Below are 15,399 nucleotides of genomic sequence, written 5' to 3'. Positions count from 1 at the left end.
GCCTTTGAAGGAATCTTAATTCACACATTCAAGGAATTCAAATTTGATTGTTATCATCTAAATTCAAGGGTTGTTCATATTCTTCAATGGAGCATGCACTGAAGGGTGGTTTAATTCACTTATTAATACAATTTTCAGCATGAAATTGTAAGAGACTTCCACCCTTGGACGAAATAAGGCCAAATTAAGTTTCAAATTGTCTAGATTCATCCCCAAAATAATCTATAATATTCAACCAACCTTGAAGATAAGAAGATAAAGCATTCAAGTGCATTTTATTGCTAAATTGATGAGAATGTTTTCATCTTTTGAGTCTTTTCATATGTTGCGTAGAAATACTAGAAATAAACACCTTTGGGATCATTTTTAGAGACACATTTGAAGATATAAAACATATTTGAGAGGTTGCTTTCATTCTTGATCTCTTGTAGAATTTTATCGGCTTCAAGATAGTCTTGTAGTTTTCATCCATTTCTTTTTCTTATAGCGTTGGTTCCTAGCTCATCTATAGCTAGTGGGTCATGTTCCATATCCTACTACTTCTACCTTTCCACCTTATTATATTGTTGGTTCCTAACTCATATATAGTTAGAGGGTCACAATCCATTTCCTTGAGATTCTTCATACTACACACCAACTCCCTACTATCTTCACCAACCTTTCATCCTTTATTTTCCTTAACTACAAGAATCAATCTTCCTATACTGCTAATCTATTTCAACAAATCTTTCATCTTTCCACTTCCATATTTTATTTATCCATTTCTATTTTACAACGTTATTTGCGAATTTCATATTGCATTCAAAGTACTGTGGAGTTCTTGTTAGAATCACGATCGGGCACACTCGTATATGACTCGAAACACATAATCGAGATCATATCACATGGACATTCACCCGAGTTACAACTGCCTACTTGGAAGACCATGGATACATATGGTTGTGATAGTTCCCTCTTCACTGCACCAGAAACTCAAATTTATAACCGAAGGGACTTTGACAAACATCAAAGCTGAAATGGAAATCATAGCCGCTATCACCACTGATACACCATATGTAGAGGTGAATAAAAGTGCACTCGATTTGTCCTTTCAGTCCCTGGAGTTTGTTAACGTCACCTTCATCCCTGAAGGAAAGAAATTTTCATCTCCTCAACTCTCAAAGAACACCAATATGCTGCTAAAGGGTACTTTAGCCCAAGGAGCCACAGCTGGAAAAGGTTTGGGGGAAGAAACTACAAGGAATCACTAAAAGATTATGTCTAATACCCAAGAGAAATTGCTTTGGGATTAGGTACAAACCTACTTATCAAGACAGGATTAAAGATACCTAGAAGCTTAGGGATAGAAGGAAGGCCAGGGCACATGGTCAGGATGTTGTCTGGGAACCTATTGTCATACCACCCATCACTCAGACATTCACATCTGGGGGTTTTGTGATGAACATGTTGGAGCTATGGATTAATGAAGAAGTAATCGAAATTAAGACCCTAAGAGAATATTTAGGCATCAATGCTGTGACATATTACTCAAGCGGGGAATGCTCTTTGGCATTAATTTTTCCATACCCTCCTGGATACGTTCTGAATAATTATAGTGTTGAGGATCTCCCTGTATTTTCTAATAAATTTCAGAGTAATGCATGATAAAAACCTTGTTACTTTGGCTTGAAAGTAATAGGGATCCTTTGTAAGGGTGTACTATTATTAATCCTTATTTTAATGAAATGATGCATTTTCTTTCATTCTTTCCATGAGAAACATCTATTTTATTATTTATTCTAGCCATTATCCTTCGATAAATATAGAAATTCTCATTTTTAGGCCAAACATATTCATATCCCTTTACAGGTCTCCATATATCAACTATGCAAATAACGATGTTTCTGAATCAAATGTTGATTTCAAAAATGACATGTGTTTAGAGGAATCTGAGGGTTATAAGGATGATGTGGAATGCGAGTTAAATCCCAAAATTGTTCGATTGATTGAACTAGAAAAAAAACAGATTTTGCCCCATCAAGAGAAGATTGAGATAGTAAATTTGGGGATGGATGATGATAAGAAAGATGTCAAGATTGGCACCTCGCTCTTATCAGAAGAAAGATGAGATCTCATAAACCTCCTGCACATATTCAAAGATATGTTCACTTGGTTGTATCAAGACATGCCAGGTTTGGATAATGACATTGTATTACACAGGCTGTAATAAAGCTAGAATGCAAGCCAATTCAGTAGAAGCTTCGGATGATAAGAAAATATGTTGCTAAAAATAAAGGATAAGGTAAAGAAACAATTTGACATCGGATTCCTGCAGATATCCAAATACCCCGAATGCGTAGAAAATATTGTGTTGGTTATAAAGAATGATGGAAAGGTTCGAATGTACGTTGACTATCGAGATCTCAACCATATAAGTCCCAAAGACAACTTCCCACTCCCTCACATCGATACACCAGTTGATAATACTGCAGTACACGTTCTTTTCTCCTTTATGGATGGCTTCTCAGGATACAACCAAATTAAAATGGATCCTGAAGACATGGAAAAGACGATGTTTATGACCATGTGAGGCCTAAAAAAGTTATTCTTGAGATACAGGTGTTTGTGGATGATATGATTGCCAAATCACAAACTGAAGAATAACATGGTCAAGACCTAAAGAAGTTATTCTTGAGATTAAGGAAATATCAGTTGAAACATAATCCAGCCAAGTGCACTTTTGGAGCCAGTTCAAGGAAGTTTCTCAGATTCGTATTTAGTGAGAAAGGGATAGAAATAGATCCCGATAATATCAAGGTAATCTTGGAATTACTGCACCCTAAAACAAAAAGGAAGTGCGATGATTCTTGGGAAGGTTAAATTACATTGCCAGGTTTATCTCTCAGCTAACAGAGAAATGTGATCCAATATTTTGTTTGTTGAAAAAGAAAAATCCAAGAACCTTGGATGATAATTTCCAAGAAGGTTTCAACAAAATCAAACATTATCTATCCAATGCTCTGGTCCTAGTGCCGCCAGTTCCTGACAGACCATTAATTCTGTACTTGATCATTTTTGGAAATTCAATAGTATGTGTTATAGCACAACATGATGAAAATAGAGGGAAAAAACGAGTCGTTTACTATTTAAGTAAAAAGTTCACTGACTGTGAGACCCAATATTCTCACATCGAAAAGTTATGTTGTGTCCTGGTTTAGACTACAAAAAGTCTGACGTAATATTTATTATACCACACCACATGGTTAATATCAAGATTGGTCCCCTTGAAGTACATGATGGAATCATAAATTTTGATCGGGAGAATGACAAGATGGAAAATGCTATTATCAGAATTGACCTGGTTTATGTGAGCCAAAAAGTTGTAAAGGGTAGTGCCATTGCAAATTTTTTGGCGAATAGAGCATTGGAAGACTATGAACCTATAAAATTCGATTTCCCAAATGAGGACTTAATGACCATATATACGACAAAAGAAGAGGAAACCTTAAAAGAAAAAAATATGGAAGATAAATTTTGATGGTGTATCAAATGTCGTAGGGCATGGAGTTGGGGCAGTGTTGGTTTCACCTGAAGGATATCATTATCCATTCACCAGTCACCTTGTTTTTTAATGTACGAAAAACATGGCCGAGTATGAAGCATGTATCATAGGGATCCGAGCTACAATTGAGCGTAAAATCAAAATCCTAGAAGTGTTTGGATGCCTTAGTTATTTACCAACTTCGTGGAGAATGGATGACTAGAGATTCCAAATTGGTAGAGTACAAGAATCTAGTCATGGATCTGATAAATGGATTTGAGGAGATTACTTTTAGTTATCTCCTGAAAGAAGAAAACTAGATGGCAGATGCTTTAGCCACATTGGATTTAATGTTCAAAGTCAATGACCAGGCTCGAATAATGCCCATCTGAATGAGTATAAGAGAAATATCGGCTCATTGTTGTAATATTGAGAAAGAGAATGAGGAAGATGGCTTCCCTTGGTATTATGATGTTTTTCAATATGTGAAATATCAAACATACCCTGTTGAAGCTATTGAAAATGATAAAGAACTCTAAGAAGATTGGCTATGGGTATATTCTTGATGGAGATATTCTGTACAAAAAGGGGAAAGATCATAAACTTATAAGATGTGTGGATAAGGTCGAAGCAAAGAAAATACTCGAAGTAGTTCATTAAGGAATTTGTGGGTCGCATCCAAATGGTTTCACAATGACCAAGCAAATCATGAGGTTTGGTTATTATTGGTCAACAATGGAGGGGATTGCATCAGCTTTTCACACAAATGCCATAAATGTCATATCCATGGTGATAAAATACATGTTCCTTCCTCACCACTCCATGTGATAACCGCACCTTGGCCATTTTTAATGTGGGGCATTGATGTCATTGGGGCAATCTCGCTAAAGGATTCAAACGGATATCATTTCATCATGGTAGTTATTGACTATTTCACCAAATGGGTCAAAGTTGCCTCATATGTCAATATCACAAAAGGAGTAGTGTGCAGATTTCTAAGGAAGGAAATTATTTGTAGATATGGAACCCCAGAAAGAATCATCACAGATAATGCTATGAACTTGAACAACGACCTGATAAAGGAAGTATATGATAAATTTAAGATCAATCATCACAATTCAACTCCTTATCATCCAAAGATAAATGGGGTAGTAGAAGCAGTGAATAAAAATATCAAAAAGACTGTTTCCAGAATGATTGAAACATATAGGGCCTGGCATGAAAAACTACCTTTTGCTCTGCTAGCTTATCGCACATCAGTTCGAACATCGACTGGGGTAACACCGTTCTCACTTGTCTACAGGATGGAAACATTTTTACCATTTGAGGTGGAAATCCCTTCTCTAAGAGTAATGATGGAATTAAAACTAGAGGAGGCTGAGTGAGTTTAGAGCATATTTGATCAATTGAATTTAATTGAGGATAAAATATTGAGAGCTATCTGTCATGGCCAAATGTATTAGAAATAGATGATACGAGCTCATGAAAAGAAGGTTAGACCCCGAGAATTTCATGAAGGAGATATGGTGCTAAAAATGATCTTACCCATGCAAAGAGATTTTTGAGGGAAGTGGATGCCAAATTGGAAAGGCTCTTATATCGTAAAAGAGGCATTTTCTGGAGGAACCTTGATTTTAACTGAAATGGACAGAGATGAGTTGCCTAATCTCGTGAATTCTGATCCAGTCAAGAAATACTACTTGAGAAAAAGAAAATGGGAAAAGAAACAAGAAACAAGAAAGAAAGAAAAAGAGAAAAAAATGACAAAATAGAAAAAAAGGGATCAATATGAAAATCTGAAAATGGGCGTCTTGAAACCAAAGGAAAATTCGAGTTGAAAATCCTAAAGGATAACTCAAATGTTTGGGATTAGGGTCGTGACCTTGTAATTAAGGGAGAAGTTCTCATACTCAAACATCCTTAATACGATCTGAATCCTCTAAACACATATCAACTTTCAAAAGAGACTTAGGGCAAAATGATAGAAGGACTCATGCACTTGATACCGGGGGACACTTAGTCTTTATTCTTTTTATAATTTTTCCTTTCTTTCGTAAAAAGAAATTTTCATCCAAAAAAATTGTACCTTTTCACCACACATTAATGAAATCAATTGGATGATTTTCGTTACCTTTCTTGTATAATCATCATACATATAAAATTTTGATTAATAATGGTATCATATACGAAAAAGGATTATTATGCCTTAATCGGAGAAAAGTTCGAGAGTATGGGAATTTCAAAAAAGGTGTCCATAAGGAAACATATATGAGCATAGCGAATTTAATTGATCGGAGCATCAGAAAAGGAGATTACCCAAATAAAAGAGATCATCGATCTTAATTGGGATTCACCCTCTCAAGCAAAAATCAAAAGAGATCCTAAATCAGGGGTTACACCAGATACAATCCTACCCAAACAATTTCAAGGGAATTTTAACCTTTTGTCTATCAAGAGGGTTGGAAAGGTAGTCATATATGGAGTCCCATACAACAACAATAGAAAACCCTAATGTTTTAATCAAGAGTGGATCATCGGAAGCCAATAAAATTCTGCGCTTTGGAGCCTGACTGCACCAAATTACATTAAACATTCATATATTACATCAAATTCACATTAGATCATCTTTAGGGCATAATGCATATGGCACGTATGAAAACATGGCATTTGATCTTTTGAACAGAATCTTTGAAGATTTATCTCACTAGTAAGTGCAAAGAATCAATTATAGTCAATTTTAACTCGATCTCTTCACCACGAAGGAGCAATGTCACCATCAGGCTTAACACCAAATGATTTGTTACCATATCTCCTCAACGCAAAGGAGCAACGTCATTCATGAGGCAATCGCTTACAGATAATTAGATTTCCTCATCGTGAAAGAACAATATTATCTTCATGATCACAACTATTCAAGCACGACCATCTGTTCTCAACACGAAGGAACAATGTTGTCAATAACTTGATGTCCTCATAGGAGGAGTCAAATCATTGACATGCGAGTAGTCGTCCTCACCAAGAAGGAACCACATCATTAACAAATATGTCATCCTCAGACGAGGGGTTGAATCGTCAAAATACGACCAAACTCTTCAACGTGAAGGAAGAATGTCATTTTTAAATAATAAAGGGCTTGATCCTCAAGATCAAAACAATCAAAGAGATCGAAAAAAATTAGTGTCTTTGATCTTTGCCATATTCTTGTTATATGATAATGGGCAAAGAAGGGCAGCTGTAGACATTATATTTTGTCCAAGTCCAAATTTTTAGTTTGTTGCATATGTGCACACGTTTGGTTTTCCTTTTTGGTTTAAAGCTTGAGAAGAGGAAGAACGTGGGTTGTTGAAGCAAGATCCGACCACCAACGTACGGTGGCCGGTCGATTTTTTTTGTCCTGAGAAGGATTCGGTCAACGAGAGAAGTAGAGAGGAAAAATGGAGAGGTTGAGAGAAAATAAAAAGAATATGATATTTTTGAAAGGGGCTAGGGTTTGATGTTTACTCAAAATGGCTAAAATATGGTATTTATAAACCAAAAAATGGGAAAAAATCTTGCTTAAGCCCTCTTATATTTAGTGCATTTTTTTCAAAATGGCCACCAAATCTATGTGTTTTTTATTATTTCATTTTTTGTACTTTATTTTTTTTATTTTCAATTTAGTCACTAACATGTTATATTTCGTGTTTTATTTATTCTGATTTCTACCCATTATTTTCGTTTCTTTTAATTTAATCACTAACTTGCTAACATTCTAACCTTTATTTTATTTTTCGAACTAACATCCTAACTTTTATTTTATTGTTCATACTGACATTCTAACTTTTTATTTTTATTGTTCTTACTAACTTACTAACATTTTATTTTATTGCACAAACTAACACGCTAATTTTCTAACATTCGAATATTCAACGACCATGTGGTGACCCACCCTGGGGTACAACCCACATTATTTATGGTATGGGTTAAATAGTTAAAAACAACCTTTAACTTTTAAATTTATGCAATTAAATATTTTTGTTTTTTATTTATTTATTTTTCCATCACTTTAAATTTCATTATTTTATTTTTCTACCCCTTTAATTTCCTGCATTTTATTTTAGTCCTTTTAATTTCCAACATTTAATTTTCTGTATTTTTATTTAAGTATCTTAACTTACACCTCATTTTATTTTAGTCACTGATATTGCTTGTGGTTTATTTATTCCTGATGGCTATACTTTTCACTATTTATGGTTCAACCTTATTTATTTATCATCTTATTTGGCTGGTATTTTAATCTTGGCTGTTGGTTTATAAAGTTTTCGTGTTGGTCCCTTGTTTATGCTAGTAGACTATCGATGTTTGACTCGTATTTTAGACTCGAAATCGAACTTGATTACTTTTGTCATTGCTACCCCTTTTAAGTACATACTTTCATATCATATGTATATTATTATTACTCGAACTCTATTTATTATAAATCACCGTATTTCTTTTTATACATGTACATAAAATATAAATTTCATTGTGAGAGAAATCTATGAAGACATCTCCCAACTATAAGGGAAATGTGTCTTCGATGATTTTTCACACCAAAAATCATTTTTATATTTGATTGGTTTTTGCTCCATTTTATCTTATTATCTTGTTTTATTTTATTTCGTTCTATTTTTATTTTATTTTTTTATCTTTGATATAAAAATGTAAGGCAATGTCTTTTTGTGAGGGGAATCCATGGAAAAGTCTCCTAACTACAAATGAAGTGCATTCCCGAGGATTGTTCGCACGAAAAGCATTCTTTTATCTGAGCATTTCTAAAAAAATTAAATATAATATTATACTCTTTTAAACTATACCATCCAAAATTAAAGAAACACCATTATGTGAGGGGGAATCCATGGAAAAGTCTCATAATTATAAAGGAAGTGTATTTTCAAGGATTGTTCGTACAAAATTGTGTGATTTCTCTTATAAAAATAATTGTAATTTTTCGGGTTAAATAAACAGTTTTACTCCATAAAAATATATTTGTGTTCTTTAATTTTTTGCCCGTTGCATTTATTATTTGTCATTATATTCTTATTTGGAAAAGCAACGTTATTTTAGTTTGATAAAATTGACATCTTTTTAAATAAATTCAAATGAATAGAAGGATCCTAGTTTAAATATATTTCTGAGTTTGTAATTTCCTAACATTTAGACATCATATAATTGTTTAGGTACCAAATTTGGGCGTTGTAGGGATGATCACCCTTCCCCACACGTAATCGACTTCCGAACTCTTAAAAATAAATTTTTGGTAAAACGCAGACCATTTTTCTTCTTCTAATAATTTTTCTAAACTCGTTAAAAATGATATTTTAGGTATTCAACCTACCTAATTTAAAAGTTGATGGCGACTCCAAAATCAAATTGTTTCAAACCTAAATTTCATCGTCTTTCCCCGAATTGAATTTTAAGTCTTATGAATTCCCGAGAGAGACGTTATGACATGTTTACTTTGCCTTTTGTTGAGAGGTTTGAAAATTTTGCCTCTGCCTCCAATAGAAGTTATCGAGACTCGAAATTGTTTAACTTTTTTCTGTTACAATAGACTCATATATCTTCGTGCTCAAAACTTCTTCAACATAACAACAGGTGGCTCCGTTGTTACATGATCCCCTTCACATGTCTCAGTTTCTAAACTTTTCAATTTCAGCTTGAAGTTTGTTTCTTGTTCTTGGAACCAGTCATGTTTTTGTATCGCAAAGTGCAGTACTGATTATATTCATGTTTAAGAAAGAGTTGAACATGTTTTTCTGGTGTAAATTTAAGCCTCAGACAGTATGCATTATATTTTGCTTTCTATGACTTGATTTTGGTTTGGTCCTAACGTTTGCTTTTCGGAGTATTTTATACATAATTTTAATCGATCGAATTTATATGCGATTGCCGATGCATTTTGCATTATAACATGGCAGGCTTAGTAGATTATTGGAGCAATTTAAATGGATGCTAAAAGCTTTTTTTTTTGTCTGGTTTATTGTCGGAAATTTTTGGCTATTTGGAGGTTACTCATCCTCAGGGGCTTCAAATTTGCACAGTAATCAACACTTGACTGTACAAATATTATACTACTTGTTGGCTTTTCTCTTGTCCGGAAATCAACCGATTTGTTTGACTCCATTTTAGGTTATGCATAATGTTTCTCGTCTTTAGCTATCTCAAGTTTACTATACCCTTTATCCTGTGTGTGGTTTTAGGGTGCTGTTGTGGGGACCTTGGTCCAATTAGAGGAGCCCCCTTGGAATGTATCGATTCTCTGCCAACGTACACTTTCAAGTTGCAGAAAGATGGTAGTGGCAGCAGAGAAAACTAATTCTGAAGTTAAAGGAGGGGATAAAATAACAGGAGCCAAAACTGACTGTGCAATTCCAGGGGATGATGCTGTAAGTTCTTGGATCCCTCACCCATAAGACAAATTACTTTTGATTTGTGCTTAAGGGAGCATTATGATCACATAGTTTGCATTGTTTTGTTTTCAACTGGAAACTGGCAATCGGCTTAATTTATATCGACATTATCCAGGTTTGCTGCATTTGTTTGACAAGTTATGCAGACAAGGATGTGCTGAAGGAGCTCCCTTGCTCTCATGTCTTCCATAGAAGCTGCGTAGATAAATGGCTTACGATGAAGGCGCTCTGTCCGCTTTGGAAATGCACGATTTTGTCGAAGAAATAAGGGTGTCTTTTTTGCTAATTGTATTACTGCATTAGTACGCAATCACACTTCCGAGTGCATTCCTCTTTCCTCTCCCGGTTACCGTCTTCTACGAATGGGGTCAGCAATGGTGGAAAAGATGAGAAGTGGGGAAAAGGAAAGAATAAACCAAAAATGCAAAAGATTGTACATGCAATGATTTCTTTCACACTTGAATACAATCTGTTGATATCAACCTTTTCATTCAATTTTAATAGATAAGAGAGTTAGTAATATCCCAGCAGGCTGCCCTAGTATGTCCTGAAAAATAATCTTTACCCATGTTTCAATTCATGTTGTTAATTAATGATGTTTGGTTGGCATTTTGAGCCTCTCACAAGATGCAAAGATCAAACAACACCAAATGCCTAAAATGAACAGATTTCAATTTTCTCTTAGAACAAATGTCAGATTCACAAAAAACCAATTACTGATGTTTTATTCCGAAATAACGAAACCAACTGGAGAGGGTAAAATGTTCATATCTGCTGAGGTTAAAATGATAGAAGTAAGACCGAAGCACTTGTGCCACTTTACCGCATCGGCTGCTGATTGTAGTGGTTCTTCTCCTTTTTCTTTGCAGCTGCAAGCCTTGCACTCCTCGCAGCAGCCTCATTGGCAGCAGCTCGTGCAGCTGCATCCATCTCTTTACTCGATTTCTTCTTTTTCGCAGGGACTACCTTTTTCAGCTTCTCCTTCACATCCCCAGGAGATGGCTCTTCCGGCTTCTTAGTTTCACCGGTTTCCTTATCAACATTTCCGGCATCAGTGCCTTCAGGCGGTCCCTGCGATGATTCTTTCGCCTCCTTCGATGATTTATCCTTCTTTTTCTTCTTTTTGGCATTCTTGCTCTCTGAAGGAGAACTCTCTTTCATTTCAATTTTCCCATTGCTCTCTGGCTTTTTCCCCTGTTCAGCACCTGCTATCCGGAAAAAAGATAGTTTCACATAAGAGCTAGAGAAAAACTACCAACAAAACAATCAAGAAATAAACGGCGACTAGTAAGTGTAAAGAAAACCGCACTAGTGAAAAACAACTATCAAGTCACGTTAAGTCTCGGTTTCCAACTTCAACCTTTACAAGATTAAGATTTCAATTCATTGCATTTTCAGAAAAATGCTTAAGAAGATACAAGCAAAAAAATTATATTGAATTGTCATCAGGAGTAACCAGAGCTCTGGCTGACCAGACGAAGCTCCAGACATAAAACATATGAACCATGGAAAGTAATAAATGACTTTGAAAGAGAGAAATCTTCCTCAATTGTCATTGTTGAACTAGGAAAGTTTTTCACAGTGGATATAGGTTTTATTCTAGCCATTTCAGCTCTTAACACTGTCCTCACTGCAAATAAATGAAATCATACATCTTTCTCAGAATGAGTGACTAATAAGCATAAGCGTGATCAAATAAATTACCTTGGGAATCATCTGGGCCACCTGTCTGTGGTTTTGCATATCCTAACTCAGCAAGAACAGCATCGAGTTCCTCAAGCCCCTTCTTCTTCAATTCCTTCTTTGAAAGTGTTTTTTCTGCCTCTTTGTTGACCGGAGAGGGTTCAGGAGGCTTGCGAATAACCGGCTGCACTTCAGCCTGCGTCTCAGTTTCGTTTTCATGTTCGTCTTCAACATCATCATCAACTTCCTCAAGACCATCTTCTTCGCTTTCACTTTCCTGGAATGCAAAGTAAAATAAAATATAACTACCTGATAAACGAAAGTACTGATGGCACTCAGAAAACCCTTAGATACTAAAAACAAGGTCTATGATATCCAAGTCACTTTGGGAAGGCTTCCATGCATCATAAATATTTTGTAATTTTATTTTCATAACGTTGAACATTAACCATAACCAAAATGACTAAATACGAATGCAAACAAAACTAATAGGCATTCGACTGTCAAACATAGCACATTAATCACATGCTTTTTGAAGAATCAAGTTTAGTTTCATATATCTAAATGATAAGATTGAATGCACGTGTATGGTTACAGTGACACTTCAAGCACACACCATACTTATGTTAAATTATAGAATCAAGTCTAAGTTCAGTTAACTTAAGACCAGAATAATGATCAAATCGAGATTACCATTCAACGACATCCTATGGATACGGCGGCAAAAAAAAAAAAAAGAACCTGACTTGGCAACTACATACAGCATGTATGTTATCAAATATCAACATCATTTGTTCACTAAACGTATAAACTATTCCCTTCCAGTTTTCATTATGATGTTCATAAAATCCACAAGAATTATTGCGTTCACATTACAAAGCTTAAACAATTAGAATACATTTTCGTCAAAAGCACACACATATTTGCAACATTATCCCAGCTAAAACAATTTCCTTCCGAAGGAAGCATAATTATCATCCATCATATTCATGAACATACATACATGCATTCATACATTGCATCCTATCTATTATCATCAACGTGATCAACAGATCATCCAATCTTATCATAATCCAGAACCACAAAAAATTTAAAAACAAAAGTTCATAATCCAATCATTGAAAAAGAAGAAGAAGAAAACAAAGTTCAGACCTCTAAAACAGGCTCAGGTTCTTTAGGAATACCCCAAGAAGAGCCAGGAGGAGCCATCGAGGCATAATAATCATCATCATCTTCCTCATCGACATCAGCCCAAGACTTGACCTTGAGAGATGATGGGGCCCAAAACACCTCTTTCTTCTCGACTTCCTTCCCCAATCCTTTCATCCCTTTGGTTTTGGAAGAAGAACCCAGATTTTCTTTCTCGCTCCCTTTCTTCTTCTTCTTCTTCAAACTCCCGAGCGCAGCAAAAACATTGGTGTTATTAATCACCAATGGATCCTCCTTCCGCCCTCTCCCTCCTCCCACCATTTTTTCTTCCCCACAGAAAACAATTTTTTTATGATACTCTTAATTCTAAATATAACACTAGTTTATAAAAAAAAATAAGCAATGAAAAATCCTGGTTTAAGAAAAAAGGAAATGAAAAACGATTGTTCCGTGGGGTTTCCCCGGATGATCTGAGAAATGCCTGATCGTATTTTGATGAACCACGTTTTGGTGCTGGTAATGGGAAAGTGAAGGAAGCAGGGTGTTCTTCAAATACAGGTTGTGTCTTCAAGTTTCTGATATATATAAAGAAAATACAAAGAATGAAATAAAACTGAGCAAGGAAAAACTCTTTTGCTCTTTTTTTTTTTTAATTACCTTTTGGTTGTTTGGAATCTGGGGAATTTTTTTTCTTTTGTTAGAGAAAGAAACGTGGCGTTTGCTTGGGGATTCTTAGGGTAAATGCACGTAAATGGATTTTATTTATTTATGTTTTTGGTTTTCGTTTTAGGGTAATGAAATTAATGGCGATTTTTCTCAAAAAAATCACCAGTGATCGGTATATATATCGATCTAACACTGGTCAGATTATATTTTTTGATCTAATATCGATCAGATTATATTTCTCGATCTAACACCCGTAGTAGTAAAGCAGGCCCCTGAACTGCGTTATATGCTGATTTGGCGTCACGTGGAGTATAGCGCGCCCCTGTACCGCGTTATACGTTGATTGGGTTACACGTGGGGTATAGCGCGCCCCCTGCTCCGCGCTATACGCCACGTAGGGGTATAGCGCGGATCAGGGACCGCGCTATACGCCGTACCAAAATTATATTTAACGCGGTTCCTGATCCGCGCTATATAATAATTACATGGTGCAGGTACCGCGCCTTATATGTTTATAAATACCTCCGGTTCTTGCATCTCTCCTCACATCTCCTCGCATCTCTCCTCTCTTATAAATTAATACAACAATTCCGTCAACGAGTAATAATTCTGGCAATCTTCTTATATTTGATTTAGAAGTTCGTGCGATTTTTCGTTATAAGGTAATTTTGTTATAATTTTTTAATTATACTTATTGTTTATTATCATTATTTGAAAAAATATTATACTGATTATTTTTAATTAATTTTTATGTTTGTAAAATTAAAAAGCGGGAGTATACGTCGAAATAGTTTTGCAGTGCAGGTAAGAATATAAAATTATATTATTTAAATTATTTACGTTGATGTGTAAAAAAATTTTTGTGTTATATTTTCGTTCATATATAATTTATTTAATCAGGTTTGTTTAAGTTATTTTTTTTGCAGATATAATATTGCCGCACTTTTAAACTCAAAGAATGGCGCGACTTTCAGCTATTGTTTATTATGATGGTGAAATTCGAGAAGATGAAACCGGCGTTGTTTTCGTATCAAATGAGCGTGTTAAAATATCATTAAAGAGAAACATAACTCTTGAGGAGCTGATAACGAAGATTTCGAGGAAGATTCATGTTGGAAGTAACAGAAGAATGTCGTCGTTGCAGTACAGATTTCCAACATCATTGTTGCCATTAACTTATACAGCGTTCGAACTTTCGAACAATGATGATGTTCAAATGATGGTTGAAGCTCAAAGTAATTATTCAGACGCCGCTATTGAGATGTATGCACATTTTGTTCAAGTGCGTGCTGTTCATGGTCAATCTTTAAGCTCACACTATGGGCTGGCTGAACAAGTTGATCAAGTTGACAGCCCGACTACAGTAATGTGTAATGATTTTAATGCCATAATGGGGAGACATTCATCCGCAACTCCTTACGATATGTACCGAGGTGGGTCCATGAACAATCTGTATGGCAACACCGCGTCCAATTCAAGGGGAAGGCATTCATCTACAAATTTCTTTCACCATATGGAGATGCCATCGACGCAACCATCTGTGCAGTTTTCATTTGAAATGATGGCTTCAAGCTCCAGTGGGAGGCATTCGACTGCGAGCTTTTTCGATCTAAATGTCGATATGCCTTCCAGTTCAAGGGGAAGGCGTGCAAGTAGTAGGTTCTTCGACCTAAATGTGGAGAGCATGGAGGAACCATCATCTCCACCAGAAGAACCGCTTCGTGAGCCTGGTGCGGATGGTTCTGAGACTGGACTATTCATTCACCCAGAATCACCGCAATTCAACTCCGATGATGATGAAGTTCTAGGAAATGTGGCACAAACTGACCCTCCTACACACATGTATAAAGCTGATTATGGTGCAATGTACGGGCCAGAATTTGCGGATATGTCTCATCTCGGTGACTATGGATATTACTCATCAATAAATAATGGTGAGTTATCTTTAGG

General features: G+C 35.5%; 1 protein-coding gene across 1 annotated transcript; it reads right to left on the bottom strand.

Annotated features, from left to right (window-relative positions):
• Window positions 1-10,700: 10,700 nt before the first annotated feature.
• Window positions 10,701-13,131, bottom strand: LOC120197402 (nucleolin-like). Its single transcript, XM_039198943.1, has 3 exons — window positions 12,787-13,131; window positions 11,656-11,911; window positions 10,701-11,156 (listed from the first exon to the last, which is right to left on the bottom strand). Exons 1-3 carry the CDS (start codon window positions 13,102-13,104, stop codon window positions 10,771-10,773), a joined length of 960 nt encoding a protein of 319 aa, XP_039054874.1. The 5' UTR covers window positions 13,105-13,131; the 3' UTR covers window positions 10,701-10,770.
• Between the last annotated feature and the right edge of the window lie 2,268 nt (window positions 13,132-15,399).

The sequence above is a fragment of the Hibiscus syriacus genome, unplaced genomic scaffold (genome assembly GCF_006381635.1).
Source record: "Hibiscus syriacus cultivar Baekdansim isolate YM2019G1 unplaced genomic scaffold, ASM638163v2 tig00117048_pilon, whole genome shotgun sequence".
NCBI lineage: Eukaryota > Viridiplantae > Streptophyta > Magnoliopsida > Malvales > Malvaceae > Hibiscus > Hibiscus syriacus.
Note: the sequence above shows the minus strand (reverse complement) of the source record. Positions and strands in the feature narration are given on the sequence as shown.